At 38.0% G+C, this 16,840-nt stretch overlaps 1 protein-coding gene across 1 annotated transcript in view; it reads right to left on the bottom strand.

The window, feature by feature from the left end:
- LOC124615809 (dedicator of cytokinesis protein 9) overlaps positions 1-16,840 on the bottom strand; it is a 343,132-nt gene that overhangs the window by 200,776 nt on the left and 125,516 nt on the right. Inside the window, exon 15 of the mRNA XM_047143949.1 lies at positions 1,583-1,824. Coding sequence (XP_046999905.1) covers positions 1,583-1,824 — 242 coding nt within the window. The remainder of the gene's footprint in view (positions 1-1,582; positions 1,825-16,840) is intronic.

The raw sequence follows: 16,840 nt of genomic DNA, 5'->3' as shown, positions 1-16,840 counted from the left end.
ACTACCTCAATGTTTCTGGGCTGCAGAAAGTCAGGGTGTGTTGAACACTTGTCAAGCAGCAGCATTATTTTCCTATTTTTTGCCCCCATTTTAGCATCCAATACATCCATGGTGGATGTGAAGATGGAAATGGTTATCCACGCAATTCTCAGGGTGTTGCCATCAAGTAGAAATCCCAATACTCTCATGCTAACAAACCACTCTGCACCAAGTGAGTTTATCCAAACGATCATACACTAATGGCTGAATGTTATTTTCTTTTTTTTTTTTTTTTTTTTTTTTTTGCCATGGAACAAGACTATCTCAAATTGGTTGTGATGTTGGGCTGATTTATCACAAACTCACAAACGTGTTCAGTGTGGAAGCTGAAAGTCCTTCACTGATTGAACTCAAGATCCAACATTTGAATCTACACATTGTAGAATCCTCATTTTTTTTCCTCCACAAATACATTTCCTATCTTTTCTTATCATTTCACTCGTACTCATTGATTCAAGCCCGTACAGCATATTACTTGGGTGTTGGTGTGCTTATTATTACCAATACAGTACTATTTTTTTAGTTCATTGTAAGAATTACAGCTCGCTTATTGCGTTCAAACAAACAGTCATTACATGGAAAAGGCTGGTTATAAATTTAACAAATACTGTTAGTGAAATTTAATCTAATGGCGCATTTTGTTTCAGAATTCTTCATTAAAATATGCAGTAACTATTTTTTATTTTTTAACAACAAAAAGACTTAGTTCTTTTCATGACATGCTGACATGATTGGAACTTCTTCTGTTGACTGTCTACTGTTTTCAACTGTGGCAAATTGAATTGTCCAATGATAATGACTCATAAAGTAGCAACTTTCATTATGTTACAACAGATGTAATTTAATTTCACACTCATTTATACAAGTAAACACCACTTTTGAAGAGGACTACCTCTATAATGGGCTATCAAGAATCATCGTTACTTCCACATGAAATATATACTAATCAGTACTAGGCGCGCAATCTTAGTTTGGTACAACCTCATGTCAGACAGACATTCCTATTCAATACGCTATTTAACATGATGACGATTTCTGCCTTCTTTCTCACCCAGGATGTCCCAGAGCCGAGTGACATCCTTATTGGCATCAAGCTGTAGATTTTGTGCCTATTGTTCTCTATTTACAAAGACTGCTAGCTTTAGTGTTTTAACCACTATCGTGTTACAAGTTTTATTTACCATGATTTTATAATAGGTATCAATAATAAGTCTCACATTAGAATATAGATATTATTTTAATGTGGATTCACAAAAAAGCTTTTGCTCCCATGTTTTATTTACACCGTTTTACATGATCAGAATGAAGAGGGAAACCCATGTGTGCAAAAGCCATAACAGCATTCCATTCAACAAAAATTTTAATTAAGATTGTGTGCAAGGTTACTGACATGTGTTCATCCCTCAGATCATCTGTGAATGGAATGGGTTGGTGGGGTTTCATATGACAATATCTTCATAAAAAACCATGTGATGCTACTAAAAATAGGATTACACTAAATTCAAAAAGGCACATTAAAATTAACACTCAATGACAGCATTACCTTCCTCTATGAAGTAAAGGAGTCCAAGAATATCCCACACAAGTCTCAACTAAGCTGTCCTTCTTCTTTGATGAATCACAAGATATGTGCAAAAATGTAAAGAGTAGATGGTGTTTGGAGTGTAGTTGTATTGGCAGTCTCATTTTCACTTCTTCATACCAAGAAGGAGAAGTGTTGTGGTGAAGGACAGCACATGAAGCTTGCTGCACAAACACTGAACCTCCTGGTCTCCCATATATGCACTGCAAGAAGCAAAAGCCAACAGAAGCATGTTATCGTATACCTGATCACCCACTTATTTAGCTGCAAGTAAAGTAGCAAGTAAATCTTTATCTCCCTATCTATGTCATGCCAATGTTTACATGTTTTTCATATGACACACACACACACACACACACACACACACACACACACACGGGTATGTGGGTAGTCATATGGTTATAATTATTACCTCAAAAAAATAAAGTTACATATTTAATTTTTTGTTTGTTTGCACGTACATGACTGTAGTCCACACACACATATTGAAATCCCTAAAGCATTTTTTTAATGTGATAATTAAAACTTTATGACTACCCCTTGCACATAATATGTATTGTCAGTCAAAACTCTTCACATTAAAACTTAAGAAATTCACAATTTATAAATAACCGAGTTTTCTAATTTAGAGACATTTATCACTGATTTTAATTTCACAGAAAAAAAATGCTTGCCTAATATACAGCATCAGTAGCAGATTATCAGCCATGAATGAAAGTTGACAAAAAACTTAATTTAAGGAACTAGAGGTTTCTCCATCCAACATATGGGAGAGAAGGTTGGTGCAAATGAGCTAATCAGAGATTAATCAAGAAAATTGGCCAGGACCTCACATTAAAAAACGCAGATAGGATGAGGAAAAGACCAACAGGCAAGATCTGAATACCTGAAAAGATTTGAATACCTCACTCCTCTTCTGTAGCCCTGCTATGCACCCCAGTTGAGATTGCTACTCATCTAAGTCAGGCCTCACACCCCTGTGATGACAGAGGGTATGTCTGTGTGAGCTGTGTTGTGAATGAGCGTGTCTTATTACATCTGACAAAGGACACAGTCCAATAGCTTTCCAATGGGCTACTTTTAAACGTGTCTGTCCACTGCTCAAAGCTGCCTCTATTTGGTGGGTAAAAATCTATCCTAAATGAAAAGAAGAGACTGATGGGGAGCTGAAAAGGCAGACACAAGAGATGATAACAATATCCACAGTGGTACTCAAAACAAACAGATCAGAATAGGAAATAGAAACCAACAGCTGTGGCAGCAGAAAAGAGGAAATAATGTTGTTATTGCTGTACATGTGCTCAGGGAACGTGACAGAACAGTCACTGGCTTCTGCAATAGATTAATACAAGTACATGGTCAGTTACCAGCCATTTGACATCTGTTGTTGTGTAACATCCTCCTCTAGACTTTTCTGTGCATTATAGTCTTCAATTACATGCATTCATGTTACTCCTGCATCCTTTTTAATCATCCACATTACACTTGGTCACTGTCTTGGTGTTTTCATATCTTTTGGAATCCATCAAAGAGCTTCCTTGGTTCAACTAACATCCAAATCACCTCATTTAATGTTCTGTCCACACCCATTTTATTTTCATCCTACTCGTAATTTGTGTGTTGCAATCTAGTTTATTCCCTGATCCATTTATTTGTATTCCTGTCTGTCATAGTAATTCATAAGACAGATCTATTCATTGCTCACTGGACACCCCTCAGTTTCATGTGTCACTGTTATAAACCCAAACTGTGAATAGAAACTAATTGAAAGCTTTTGTTCTCTACATAATGCAATCTTCATTTAGAAAATTATATCAATTTTAATAAAAGGACTCCAAGCCACTTTTCTCTTCTGTTAATTTCTCTTCTATCCATAGAATCATTGTCTTCAACTGCTCTAAATGCTGAAATCTCAACTGCTGTAATTCTATGTGACAGTAAAACAAAATTAATTAAAAAAACAACAAAATAATACTTTACTGAAAAGGTTACATAAGGGTAGATGTATAAATAGATGTAAAAACAGAAAACTGAAAGAATTATGCAGTGAGAGGCGTTAAATACAAGTATGTAAAAGCTGGGAATATGGGCCAAAATTTAATAGGGGTTGATATAGCACTTGTGATAATCGAAAATTAAGAACATGTCCCCAATTACACTATGGGCTGCCCTTCCATCTGCAAACTAGATACTCTTTGATATATGGAATAATGACAATCATATGCCACAAGTGCCAGACAGTATTGGTTATTCTTGTTTGAGGAGGAATCCATGCACTGGAGGGCAACAACCAGTCTTGAGGGGATTTAGTAGCACTTCATTTTGTTTTGAAGCTTGGAAAGAGATTCACCACAGTCGGGTTGCTGGCTGCATAATACTTGCTGGCCTCACTGATCATTCTACATCTGCATATCTACATCTATATGGCAACTTTGCAATTCACACTTGAATGCTTACCAGAGGGTTCGCAGGACCATTTTCACAGAACCAGTCTCAAATTATTTCTCAACTGCACCACTTTCAACTAGCACACGGGAAAAATGAACATCTAAATCTTTCTGTGCAAGCTCCAGTTTCTCTTATTTTATTACAATGGTCTTTCCTCTTTATGTAGGTGGGAGTCCACAAAATATTTTAGCATTCGGAGTAAAAAGTTATCAACATTCTGACAAAAATAGTTGGTCTGAAAAAAAAGCAACAAAATGTACATTTGTTTTAAAAACGGCAAAGAGCTGGAGCAATCAGATGCCTAGAATTGGAGCAATCAAACCCACAAAAATGAATTATTTTTCAAATTTTTCCCATCATTTCAATTAATTTTCTGCAATGCTGGTAGGGAAACTTTAAAATGTGACAAAGTAGGTTCTGCACATCACTGTTTCACTGCTAAATCATCCAATTCTTTGCCTTGAATTTCCAGATGAACTAGTACTGAACCGAATCCTATCTCTTTTACAAACATCACGATGAAAAGAGAATGCCCTAGATCACTTGAAGAGCATTCAGGGAGTCAGAGCAATTAGAAAATTTCATATTTTAAATCATAAGTATTACGTTCTCCAGATGGTTCGTACTTCCACGTCATATTATACCGAACTTGTTTGGCATTTGTAACTTAAGGACATGATCTGAAGTTCCAAAACAAAATTCTCTGGGAAAAAAAGAATGAGTCAAGAAAAACAAGAGAAGTTTCTAATTACGTAAGCAAAAAAATAATTGGGAGAGGGAGGGTTGAAAGAGAAGATAATAGGAAATAGAAAATAGATAGATGCAGGCAGGTGGTTAGAACCAATCAAGTGCTTCACACTGAGTTTCCAAAGCCAAATTCGGAGGTACTGGTGCTTTAAAGAAAAATTTAGCTACCTGCATAATAAAGCCTACTATATGCAACTATATGCAACAGTCTGTTCCACAAGATGCTATTTTTTGTTAGCCATGAAGGCTTCCATAACCAACACAGAAAGCTGAATGGCAGTTGTCTATTAGCTAGCATTCAACATGAGTCCAGTGTGTGATGAAGATATTGCAATAGTTGAGAAATACTGAAAAAGTACTCCGTATGATCAGGGAGCAATATTGCGTGGAACATCATTTCAGAAAATGATAGGCCTGGCAAGGGAACAGACTGAACCACTTGAAGCCAGTATATCACCGTGTGATAAGTGATACAATCCTTTGTCACCTCATCTGAAGAGTCAGTAACAGTGGTGCAGACAATGATCATACTGAAAATCTGCTAATGAGCCTGGCTGATGGGGGCATAAATACAAAAACTGGAGACAGTGGACAGCTGGATGTGTATTTGCATAGTGGACATGATTAAAATATTTGTCAACATCATTGGGAAGAAGAGTATTACATACAACAAAAGGCAAAAACAAGGAAAGATCATGATTTAAAAAGAAAAAAGAAACACCCTTGTGTTCTATTACACATGGAATACACATTTGGCTATGAGATGGACAGGGGAGAAATTGGGTGTATTTGCTACAAATTAACTATCCTGGCACCTGTCTTAAATAACTAAGGGACTCGACAAAACCTAAATGTATGTTCCAAACAGTGATTCACACTCTGCTTCTGCCAAATGTGAATCCAATGTCTTTAACCATTGCATTACCTTGCTCAGCAGTAAATGACTTCTGTTAAATTTTGATGAAAGTTCCCTAAAATGCTTTTCTTCTGTGGAAGGTTTGATATTGCAAACATCTCTTTGAAGTCCTTCAATGCTTAAGTTTTGGTTAATAGCCACCAACTTTACAGTACCCAATACACTCAGGAAAAGTCAGTGCAACTACAGAATGTTCCAGAGGTTGAATGTTAAAATATTTTTCATGTCCATGTCTAATCACTTCTTATAAGAATGACTCAATGAGGTTCAAAATACTTCACATTCAATGAAATCGTAAGTATCCCCGTTCTCTGCAATATATATTTTGCTATCACGCCACATGATGGTGGCAGGGGCATGTATGTGATGTTCATAGTTTCAATTGGTAATACTGACAAAGTCTTAATCAATATCTTTGTATGCCAAACTTATACTCTCCTGCATCTACATCCACAAATCACTGTGACACTAATTACCCACAAACCACTGTGACACTAATTACCATACAAGTAAAACCTGGATCTCTTCTGCTGCAATCAAATGTTTTGATTAGATCATTTTATAGCTCTTTTGAGACAAGAATATGAATATTGTATAGTGACAAACTGAAAAGTGCTAGGAAGCTCAGAGAAACGAAACTCTTCCTCAATGATGATTTCAAAATGTAGCCTCTGGTAATCCTAGAATAATATGACAAAGGATTGTGAATGAAAATTTGGAGGTGATGTGCAATAATTATGCAAAAGTCATGGCAACAAATAAAAAATAATGCAGTTTTTTCAGCCTTAGAAAAGACAGATTTATCAAAAACATGCAGTAATGCAAAATTAAACGAATGGTATATTATTATAACACACTGTCAAAATAAAACAGTGTATTATGAAAGACAAAAGAAGTTATAAAAATTTCTCAGTTATAAAAATTTCTCAATATAAGCTAATGAAAGGAATTTGAATTCAGAGAATCTTAAAATAGTTATGAAATACTAAACGCCTTATGCATATGACCAGTTTTGTTTAATTACATATTAGAGAACTGCCTGATATAAAAATTATTCTTTTTAAGTGTGAAAACACATAAACTATGCGCTGGAACACTTTATTTAATTATGAACTGATTTTCGGCTTACAAATCCATCATCATGTGGGCAGGATTATTAGTTTGTAGTAAGTAAATATTTGTACAATACATCACTTACTGCTTTTCATGTTTAAATATTAAATTATTCTATCACAAAGTGGTAGAAGAAAAGTAAATATAAAGTTTATGTTTGAAGTGTGGGTCACATTTTTCTGCTCCTGAAGTATGTAAAGGAGAATACAATAATTCTCTCGCATCAGGTTTTGTAAATGAAGATTTTCTGCAGATGAGAAATGTGTGCCAGACTGGGATTCAGACCTGGAACTTAGCCTTTCACAGGCATGTACTTGCTGACAGACCTAGCCATCATGCACGATCTCCCCTCACAGTTCTACTTTTGCCAGATCTTTCTCCTCTATTCAAAACTTCACAAAAGTTGTCTGCATATCTTGCTGCACTATCTCCCCTGGAAGAAAGGATATTTAGGAGAAACAGTTTGGTCAATCTGTTCTTTCAGGAACAGATACTATCTTCATATATAGTTAAATATGGCTACCCGGCCATTATCCTTGTGCGAATGCACGCGCTATGCCCCAACTCGTACGGGACATGGTAGATTAATCTGCCACGAGTAATGAATGTGATGGGCAAACATCTATTAGGTGCACTACAAATGTAGTGGTGTGGACATGTTGGGAATGTGGGTCTCACGGAGAGCATGCAAGGGAAAAGTCCCTCCAAGCGCACTATCCTCCGTGCTGTCGGTGGCTCAGATGGACAGAGGGTCTGCCATGTAAGCAGGAGATCCCGGGTTCGAGTCCCGGTCGGGGCACACATTTTCAACATGTCCCCAATGATGTATATAAACACCTGTTTGCAGCTAGGGTGTTGATTTAATTATCATTTCATTCTAGAGAAGCTGCACGGTCAGCAATGGTATCTGTTCTTTCGGGAACAAATATTATCTTCATATATGGTCAAAATGTCTCTAACCAGTACATGCTCTCGGAAGCCACAGCTTTCAGCAATTCCAACAGAAACCCAAAAAAGTAGATCACTGCACTCCCAGCCCTCTTCAAAGAACTTGGAGCTTAGGGAAGGGTGATGTGAGGGTCACTCAGAATCTACACGATGAAGGATCCACCAATTCCGAGGAGAAAGAGCAGCTCTCCTTTCACTATTAGGGAACAGTCTACAAATAAATCAGGGGGACAACTGTAGAAATCAGGGTGGTCCTGTCTTTTGTCAGCATATTCATAGGACACATGAAAGAAGTATTCCTTCATTCCCACATCCTATGTACTCTTGGTACCAATTCATCTGGCCAACATCAAACAAATTAACAATTACAGTAAAGTATCTGTCGTGAATATGATCTCAATCCTACCGCACAGGTATACATGGTAAATTTATCTGCTCCAATGCCAACTCCCTAAGGGTACTCTGCCAAGGATCTTCTTTGTCATGAAAAGCTCTGAAATAGATTTTCTCCCATTAAGTATCCCCTCCAACTGGCCCACACAGTCATCCTCCTAACATTCACAAGATCCTTGTATAACCATATGATATTTGCAGACCTACATACCTATTCCAAGAATCCTCTCTTGACAAATTATTCTACTGATCCATATGGACCATAGGAGAGGGTCCGGAACATCTGGTCGAGCCCAAGATGTAGAATGTCACAGGAACTGTGACAGTTTCCTGTCATCAGTTTCCTCCCTGTGCAACAACTGTCCTAAGCACTGCATGTCATAGATGAAAGGCTGCCAAATGGGCTCAACCTCTAGTAACTCGTACTTTCCAGATGCAGACAGGTTTGTGATAAAGTCACTAACCTCACTGGCAGACTGGCTATCCAGTACTGCCATCTCATGTGCATACTAGGTGAAGTCTTGTGTTATTCCGGCAATGACGAAATGGCTTTCGACGTGTGTGAACCACAGTAACACACAATCTGTCCAAAGAGCTAGTGCATTAAATGCCATTTCGGTCACTTGTGCTGCTGGCACAGTCCCAGGAGGTGGCAGCAGGTAATAAGATTTGTCAGACTTGCATCTGCAAGTACAGGCAGAATCATGCCTCGGATGCAGGTAGAGCTGGTGGTGGTCACTGACATGGGGCAATGCCGGGATGCCCTAACACTCGCTTGTAGTTACATGATAGGACATCCCTCTGCTTCCAGTCAGGTACACAGCTACTCCTGGTGTCACTATTGCAGTGTGGTCATGCCTCCCACATACTGACACTGCTGATAGCACAGCAGCAGCTGCTGCTGCTGTTGAATCTGTTGCTGCTGGTGCCATTACTGTTGCTGTAGTTGTTCAATTTTGTTGTTGTTGTTGTTGTTGTTGTTGTAAATACTCCATGATACATTTATTAGGGTCTGGACTTTGTAGGTACTATTAAGTGTACACTGCATCTAAATATACAACTTGTTATTGGCCTGTACAACAATAAAATAAGTAACTCTGATCACATAATTTACTCCAATCCTTGCACTGCATGAGGTAGCAATGTACTGTCTGCTGAATAATGTGGTCTTTCCAGCATTGATCGTTCGCAACATTGCCAACGGAGAGGTGTGGAGTGATTTGTCGGCTGAGGTCGCAACACATTATTTATCAGCTAATATTTATTCAGTGCACAGCTTACTGTACAGAGATGACCACCATCACATTGGCAGAACATTTGAAAGGACAGAGACGAACTGTCCTACCTTGTGGATGTCAAATATCTAGTTATTGAACATGTGCTATTATCATACTATCATACACTATGCACCATGGACCATGGTATAGCACTTATATAAACTGGGTGGTAATGAGTGGGTCACTGGCTCTGTTCTCATCTCCTACAATTATTTATCAATTAACATTTTCTGATTTCTGAAACTTACTTATTTATAGGATTTTGCAAATGCTGGAAGATTTGTGCATATGTCTAAACAGGAGCACTCTCTGCTGAGGTAAGATCTTCAGCACCACTTGTACTTTTGAGCATGCTTTCAGTCTGAAGTGTTAGATTTTGTTGATGATCCTACTCATGTAACTGGTACTTGAATCTAAATTCCATATGACATAGTTTGGTGGAGACACTGAGTATCTCAGATGTCGACGTCACATGGTTTCAATAAGATTCTGCAAAAACAATTGTCATCAAGGGCAGAAACCCAAACATGAACAGTACATTCCTCCTACAGTCCACATTTTCAAGATATGAATGGATACAAAAGCACTTTTGAGCCAGATGAACATAAAGGATCCAGCAGTGTCTTTCAGGATACATTGGCCAGGATCCAACAAAAAGGCTACAGGGATTTGACCGTGTTGCTAAACACAACCAGTAGGATGACATGATACTTGCTAAAATCTACTTTTACTTGGATAGTATAGCCCAGCCATGGTTTGAAAAAAATGAGGAAACGTTCAAGAGCGAGGCAAATTTTAGACAGAAATAATGGAAACATTTGGCAATAACTGGCAGAAGGTAACTGAAAATGAGTCAGATGCCAGGGGGAGACAACACTGTCACCTATACTGAAAGGTTCACCACTGTGTCACACAGAAAATCCAAATATGACAGTAGCTGACAAAGATTTACACCTAATGGAGTGTGTGCTGGAGGCCAAGTGCTGCTTTTGATATGTGTCATGTATTACCATAACAAAAGACTTCTTCAAGAGGCATCACCAAATCAACATAATGCAATAGAAAAGAGTGCACAAAAGACATAAGACAGAATTATGAAATGTGGTACCAATGTCAGTCAAAGATGACCAGGACCTCACACTCCTAATATGGCAAACAATAAGGGAAGAAATAGTAAGATTTATGACACCTGATAAGGGGAGTTTGAATGCTCTATCCCGACAATATTAAATATAATGACATGGCTTCCCTGTATATAAGGACAACTGTAACCATTGACATGAAACTTTTACAGGTCATTAAACTGTATGGTCTGAGTCTACTCAACTACAATAATTGCATTTCTGCCACTACTTTCGGAAATACAATTTTTTAACTATATAATGGAAGGAAACATTCCACGTGGGAAAAATTATATATAAAAACAAAGATGAGGTGACTTACCGAACAAAAGCGCTGGCAGGTCGATAGACACACAAACAAACACAAACATACACACAAAATTCAAGCTTTCGCAACAAACTGTTGCCTCATCAGGAAAGAGGGAAGGAGGGAAGGAACCCACTTCCTTTCGTCTTCCCCTCTCCTTCCCTCTTTCCTGATGAGGCAACAGTTTGTTGCGAAAGCTTGAATTTTGTGTGTATGTTTGTGTGTGTTTGTGTGTCTATCGACCTGCCAGCGCTTTTGTTCGGTAAGTCACCTCATCTTTGTTTTTATATACAATTTTTTAACTACACGGTTAAAATTTTGTGTACTTTTTTTTACATCTTCCTAAATAATTTTAATTATACATAACATTATGTTTTTCTTTTAGTTCAGTAGACTCAGGATCTGTATGTTATTACTTCCTGAAAACTTGAATACTATACTCAAAGTGGTTTCTGAGATTTTGGGACAAATGCAACAGAAAATGTAAATGAAAAAATCAGAATGGCTTCTGAAGTTTCAAAAGACTGTAACTCAATATATGCTTCAGTTTTTATTTTTAGTCAAGCAGAAGCACCCTGCACCATACTGTATATCATCCTCTTGATCTTTTTCCACGTGTTTTCATCTTTTCTTCTTTCTGGACTCCTTAGTGGCCAACTGTGCTGCATACTCTGCTTTATCAATGCGAACCTTGTCCATCTGTTCAAGTTCTCTGATGCAGTTTGCTCCAGGATTAATTCCCATATGCTGTAGCACTTTCACCCTACCAATGTTGCCATCATTAAAAGCAATAACAGCATCACTGCCCTCCCCCACTTTAGTGTTTCATTAAAAAAAAAGTTTTTTGGTAAGCGAGTCCATATACGATTATTGAACGACTCATTGGGATTTTGAGTCTGACCATGCACACACCTCTTCATTAATTCAGGATTTGCCAGATGTCTGTAAATAGGTTTCATGATATCCATTACTGCTGCTGGGATGGAATGTTTATGGCTGTATGAACTGTCTGAGTAATGGGCTTTGTGGTAATTGCACCATGAATCAGGTCCAAGAGGGCAAAGGTGGTGCACTCATTTTTCATCTGTTGACAGTCTGTGGAAAACGGTAGCCCACACTGCCTGCTTCATTTTTAACAAATCCTCTGTATTATTTCTAATGGCCATCCCACAATACTGCTGTAGTTCAACAATCATTTTGTCTGTCAGCCTGCTTCTTACAGTTTTACCATCAAAGTTTCTTGTCTCTCAAACCTTGTTTCATCTTCCTCAATCTAGTGCCCATCCTCTTCTGGACATGACCAACACTGTTAACCTTTATAACACAGCAATTTGCAGCCTTCTATACAAACAAAAAAATTACCAATTTTATAAGATCTTGAAATAATGCACACAAGAATTTTAAAATTTTCAACTGGTGAAGCTTCTATTTAAAAAAATAAAATAAAATACTTCCCACGTGAGTTTATAAGTGATAGATATATCATTTTATTTGGAAAATTGCAAATTTTATAATGAACTCCGAAAATGTGAAAAAAAAATTTTGCCCGTTCTACCTCCCCTTAATGTCAAACCCAGGCAGCAGAAGGCAGCATTGCAAATTCATGATGAAGTTTGGCAACCACTGGTGCTAATCTCTACAAGGCAAACTGACACTGAGGGATTGAGCTAGAACAGCTGAACAACATAGTCACAAAGGACATCACAAATGACACATTACCAAGAACTGATAACACCTTGGATTGTCTGAAAGAAACAAAGCATTTATATGTAGACTGGATACTGTCAGATAAGGTCGGCGAGGATGACCAGGAAGGAAACTGCTTTCATAATATCTGATGGCCTCTATGCCTTCAAAGATATGCTGTTTGGTCTGCACAACATTCTAGTCATCTCTAAATGAATAACAGGCTATAGCCTTTGATATCTTAATACGAAGAAATGTATTCCCTACCCAAATATGTCATTGTTGAGTTCGAGTCTCGGTCGGGCACACAGTTTTAATCTGCCAGGAAGTTTCATGTCATTGTTGTTTTGTAGAGCACCAAACCTGCTTGACAACTAAGCTGAAGTGTGTCCATCACACAGGTCTCAACTGCATCTGAGAAACTGCTTATTTGTTGCCCAGGAAATAAAACTCATGGGGCATCAAGTTAACAGAGATGGAGTCTGTCTTGACCCACAAAAAGTAAAAGCCACAACTAATTTTCCAACTATCTGGCACATGTGACGTGACAAGCTACTTCAAAAAGTACTCCTACCATATAAAATGAAATTATTGTACGGCATTGTTGGCCGGGAGACCCCATCTGAGATCGTTCACCCACCTGGGGCAAGTCTTTCTATATGATGCCATGTCGGCAATTTGCGCATTGATAAAGATGAGATGAAATGTTAGGACAAAGCAAATGCCCAGTCCTCAAGTGATGACCATCTCCAACCTGGCCAGGAACTGAACCCGGTATTCTGTGATCTAGGGGTGGAGATGGTTGGTTGGTTGGTTGGTTGGTTGGTTGGTTGGTTTGGGGAAGGAGACCAGACAGCAAGGTCATTGGTCTCATCGGATTAGGGAAGGACGGGGAAGGAAGTCGGCCGTGCCCTTTGAAAGGAACCATCCCGGCATTTGCCTGGAGCGATTTAGGGAAATCACGGAAAACCTAAATCAGGATGGCCGGACGCGGGATTGAACCGTCGTCCTCCCGAATGCGAGTCCAGTGTCTAACCACTGCGCCAGAGGTGGAGATGCTAACCACTAGTACACCACAAGCTACAGACTCACTCCTACTACAGACACTTCATAAAAGATATCAGTTACAAGGCATGGCCACTACAAAAACTGCTGCAGGGATATGTTAAAATTTCACCAGATCTGGCACTTTTTGGTTAGAATTCTGACAAGGAACTATACATTTATGCTAGTGGTTATGGGACTGGTGCAGTTTTAGTGCACACTAAGGAAGATGCTAACAGAGTGGTTGTTTATGCTTTCAAAATATTCTTCTACTCTGAGTAGAATTACTCTACAGCAGAAAAAGTTCACAGTTCTTTTATCAATCAATAAATATAAACCTATTAATAACAAACAATGGAAAACCTGTGATGAAATAACAACAATATGAATTAGGATTGATTGCTACTCACCACACAGAGGACGTGTTGAGTGGCAGTCAGTCACATTTAAAAGAAATTCTTTTAAAAGTGCCTCTCTGCCACCTAATGCCTCTTCCGTGTAGTAAGTAACAATATATCCCAATTCATATTGCTGTTGAATCTATTTATAAGAAGTTATTTCACTATTATGACTGACCACCATTCTTTATGCTGACTGAAAAGCTTGAAGGATTAAACTGGACAACTGGCAAGACAGTTACTGAAATTTCAAGAAAATGTCATCACAGTAATGTACAAATACTTATAAAAAACATATGGAAGCCAACTGCCTTAGGTGAAATGTGCTGAAGGAACACTGCAGCACTGGTGAATCCAAGTCACTGCTGCACTGCAGCTGAAGAAAATGAAGATTCTGCAATACAGAAGATCACAGAAATCTTAGAGAAGGAAGAAGCTGTCAAAGGAGAGCTCAGATTAATATATGGAAGACTGTATAAAGGAATTATGGCCCAATGGGATGTACATGGTCATTCTCCATCCCAGCTCATTCACAGTCCCTCATACTTAAGTATTTTTGCAATATCACAACATTGAGTCTTTTGGGATTTGTGAATACCTTTAATAAAATCAGAAACAGATATCACTGGTCAGGTCACTAGCAATTTGTCAGACATTGTGTAAGTAACCGTAGGCAATGCAAATGACAGAAGCATAACAACATTGAGTCACTTGGGACTTATGAATCTCTTAATAGAATCAGGAGCAGATATCATTGGTTGTGTCACTATCAATTTGCCTAACATTGCATAAGTAACTGTAGGCAATACAAATGGCAACACGCATGTTCCTCACTTACCCCCATAACACCTGGTATCAATTTCTCAAGCAGTCGCTCCATTTAATCAAACCAAAACTAATCTTTTGGGAAAGCTTTCCAAGTCTATAAATGGTAATAAATGGATAGTATTGTGCACTGGCTACCTCACCTGTCACACTGTCCCCACGGTTCTACAGACAGCCTAGGCTCCAGAAATCTCCAGGTTTCTTAACAAATACAACATTTTGAAACATAGATAATCACGTTTAATGATCTCTAATTGTGAAAAACTGTTTCAATGAAAACTGGTGTCACAAGTAACTTCACAATGCATCAATCAAAGAACGACAACTGCCTACCACCTGCAGACAAATGGCACCACAACACAGTGTTTTAATAAGGCATCAGCACATGTACTCTCATTGTAGCTGATGTCTAAGGGAAAAACTGGGACACAACATTGATTATAGTGACACTTGTACATAACAAAGCGAAGCACTACATGTTTCACACAATTTTCCCTGATTTACAGTCGAGAAGTTAAAACAACAGTGAATACTTTGTTTCTGTTTAAACCTCTTGATGCTCAACATGATTACATCAAACAGCTCATCACCAGAACTGAAGATGCAAGACAACTGTCATACATAAGGGTTTTGCACAGCCACCTAATAAAACCAAATATGGACCAGTAAGACTCAACACAAGTGATCTATTACAAATTTTTACACGTGTGCAGAAGGGTGTGCTATCAGAAAATTATTACAGCATTACTTTGGTTCATACTGAATACTATGTCACATAGAAGACATCACCTATGCAGTAGAGGACAATGATCCTAAACCAAGGAGACAAAAGTGTAGAGTGGCATTCTATCTCCTTCACATGAAGCCTTATCATAGTCCTGAGGTACACGCAGAAAATAGGGGCTTCTGATAGAGTCTGGTGGTGTTTGCACATATGACTCTTGTCCATAGTGAACATGTGCCACTCGACACAACTTTGGAGGCTGTGGCTGTTCATGTGAGGATATCTCTGGAATTTACCATCTGTCTGAAAATGATTGAAAGTTAGCAACAAGAGCACAGGATACATTTGTATGTACATAGAATATACCAGCCAATTGTAAAATCTCATAAATAAATAAATTCTAGAAACTCCAGGCTTTTCAAGTGGGCTGTAACTGCCTAGATTTAGATCTAATGTACAAACTCCTGAAAATTATTTCTGAATGCTCCAAAAGATGAAAAGACATATAAAATGTGGTTTCAGCTCGCATGTGGAGATCCAAATGAGATACTGGTCACTATGTGTGTTTATTTCTGTGAATATCACAAATACATATTCCCTTGTAGCATAATGGGTAGTGTGCTGGATTTCTAATGCAATGTTCACAAGATTGATCCTCATTTGGTGCATGCTTTTTTTTCCTTTTTCCTTGCTACTGTCTTCTCAAGTTTATTTTATTCATAATACGGTTGCGTAAAAGGTTTTATTTCTATACCAAATTACATTTTAATATCCATTTTTATTTATTAGCTTCATTTTACACACAATCAATTTGAAATAAATCATAAGGATGGTGTTAATAAACTGTATTTCATGCCTGATGTAGCTCTTATTCTGAAGAATTTGAGAAGTCATTTAACAATTTTTGACTACATTATTCTTCCCAAGCAGGTCACTGAAGAAAATAATGTCTTACTGAGCCTGCTGTAAAGCTGTATGATCTTGACAAAGAGAAAAATTTAACATTGCTTGGAACCTATGGTAAAATGAAAGTTGGTCCTGCTTAAGCACTTTTAAATCACAGTGCTTCAGCAGCAGTTAAATACGCAGCAGAACTACAGGTACCTTAATGTTTTGCTGTGTCAGCTGTATATTTTGTAGACATAACTGCCAGGTGGTTTAAATTAATGACTTGGAGGAACAGAAAAACTGCAATGTGTAAAGCTGTTGAAGGCGATTACAATGAAGCTCTGCAGTTCACCACAAGAGTTATAATGCTGTCTGAAAATGTGA

This window comes from Schistocerca americana, chromosome 5 (assembly GCF_021461395.2).
Source record: "Schistocerca americana isolate TAMUIC-IGC-003095 chromosome 5, iqSchAmer2.1, whole genome shotgun sequence".
Lineage (NCBI taxonomy): Eukaryota > Metazoa > Arthropoda > Insecta > Orthoptera > Acrididae > Schistocerca > Schistocerca americana.
Note: the sequence above shows the minus strand (reverse complement) of the source record. Positions and strands in the feature narration are given on the sequence as shown.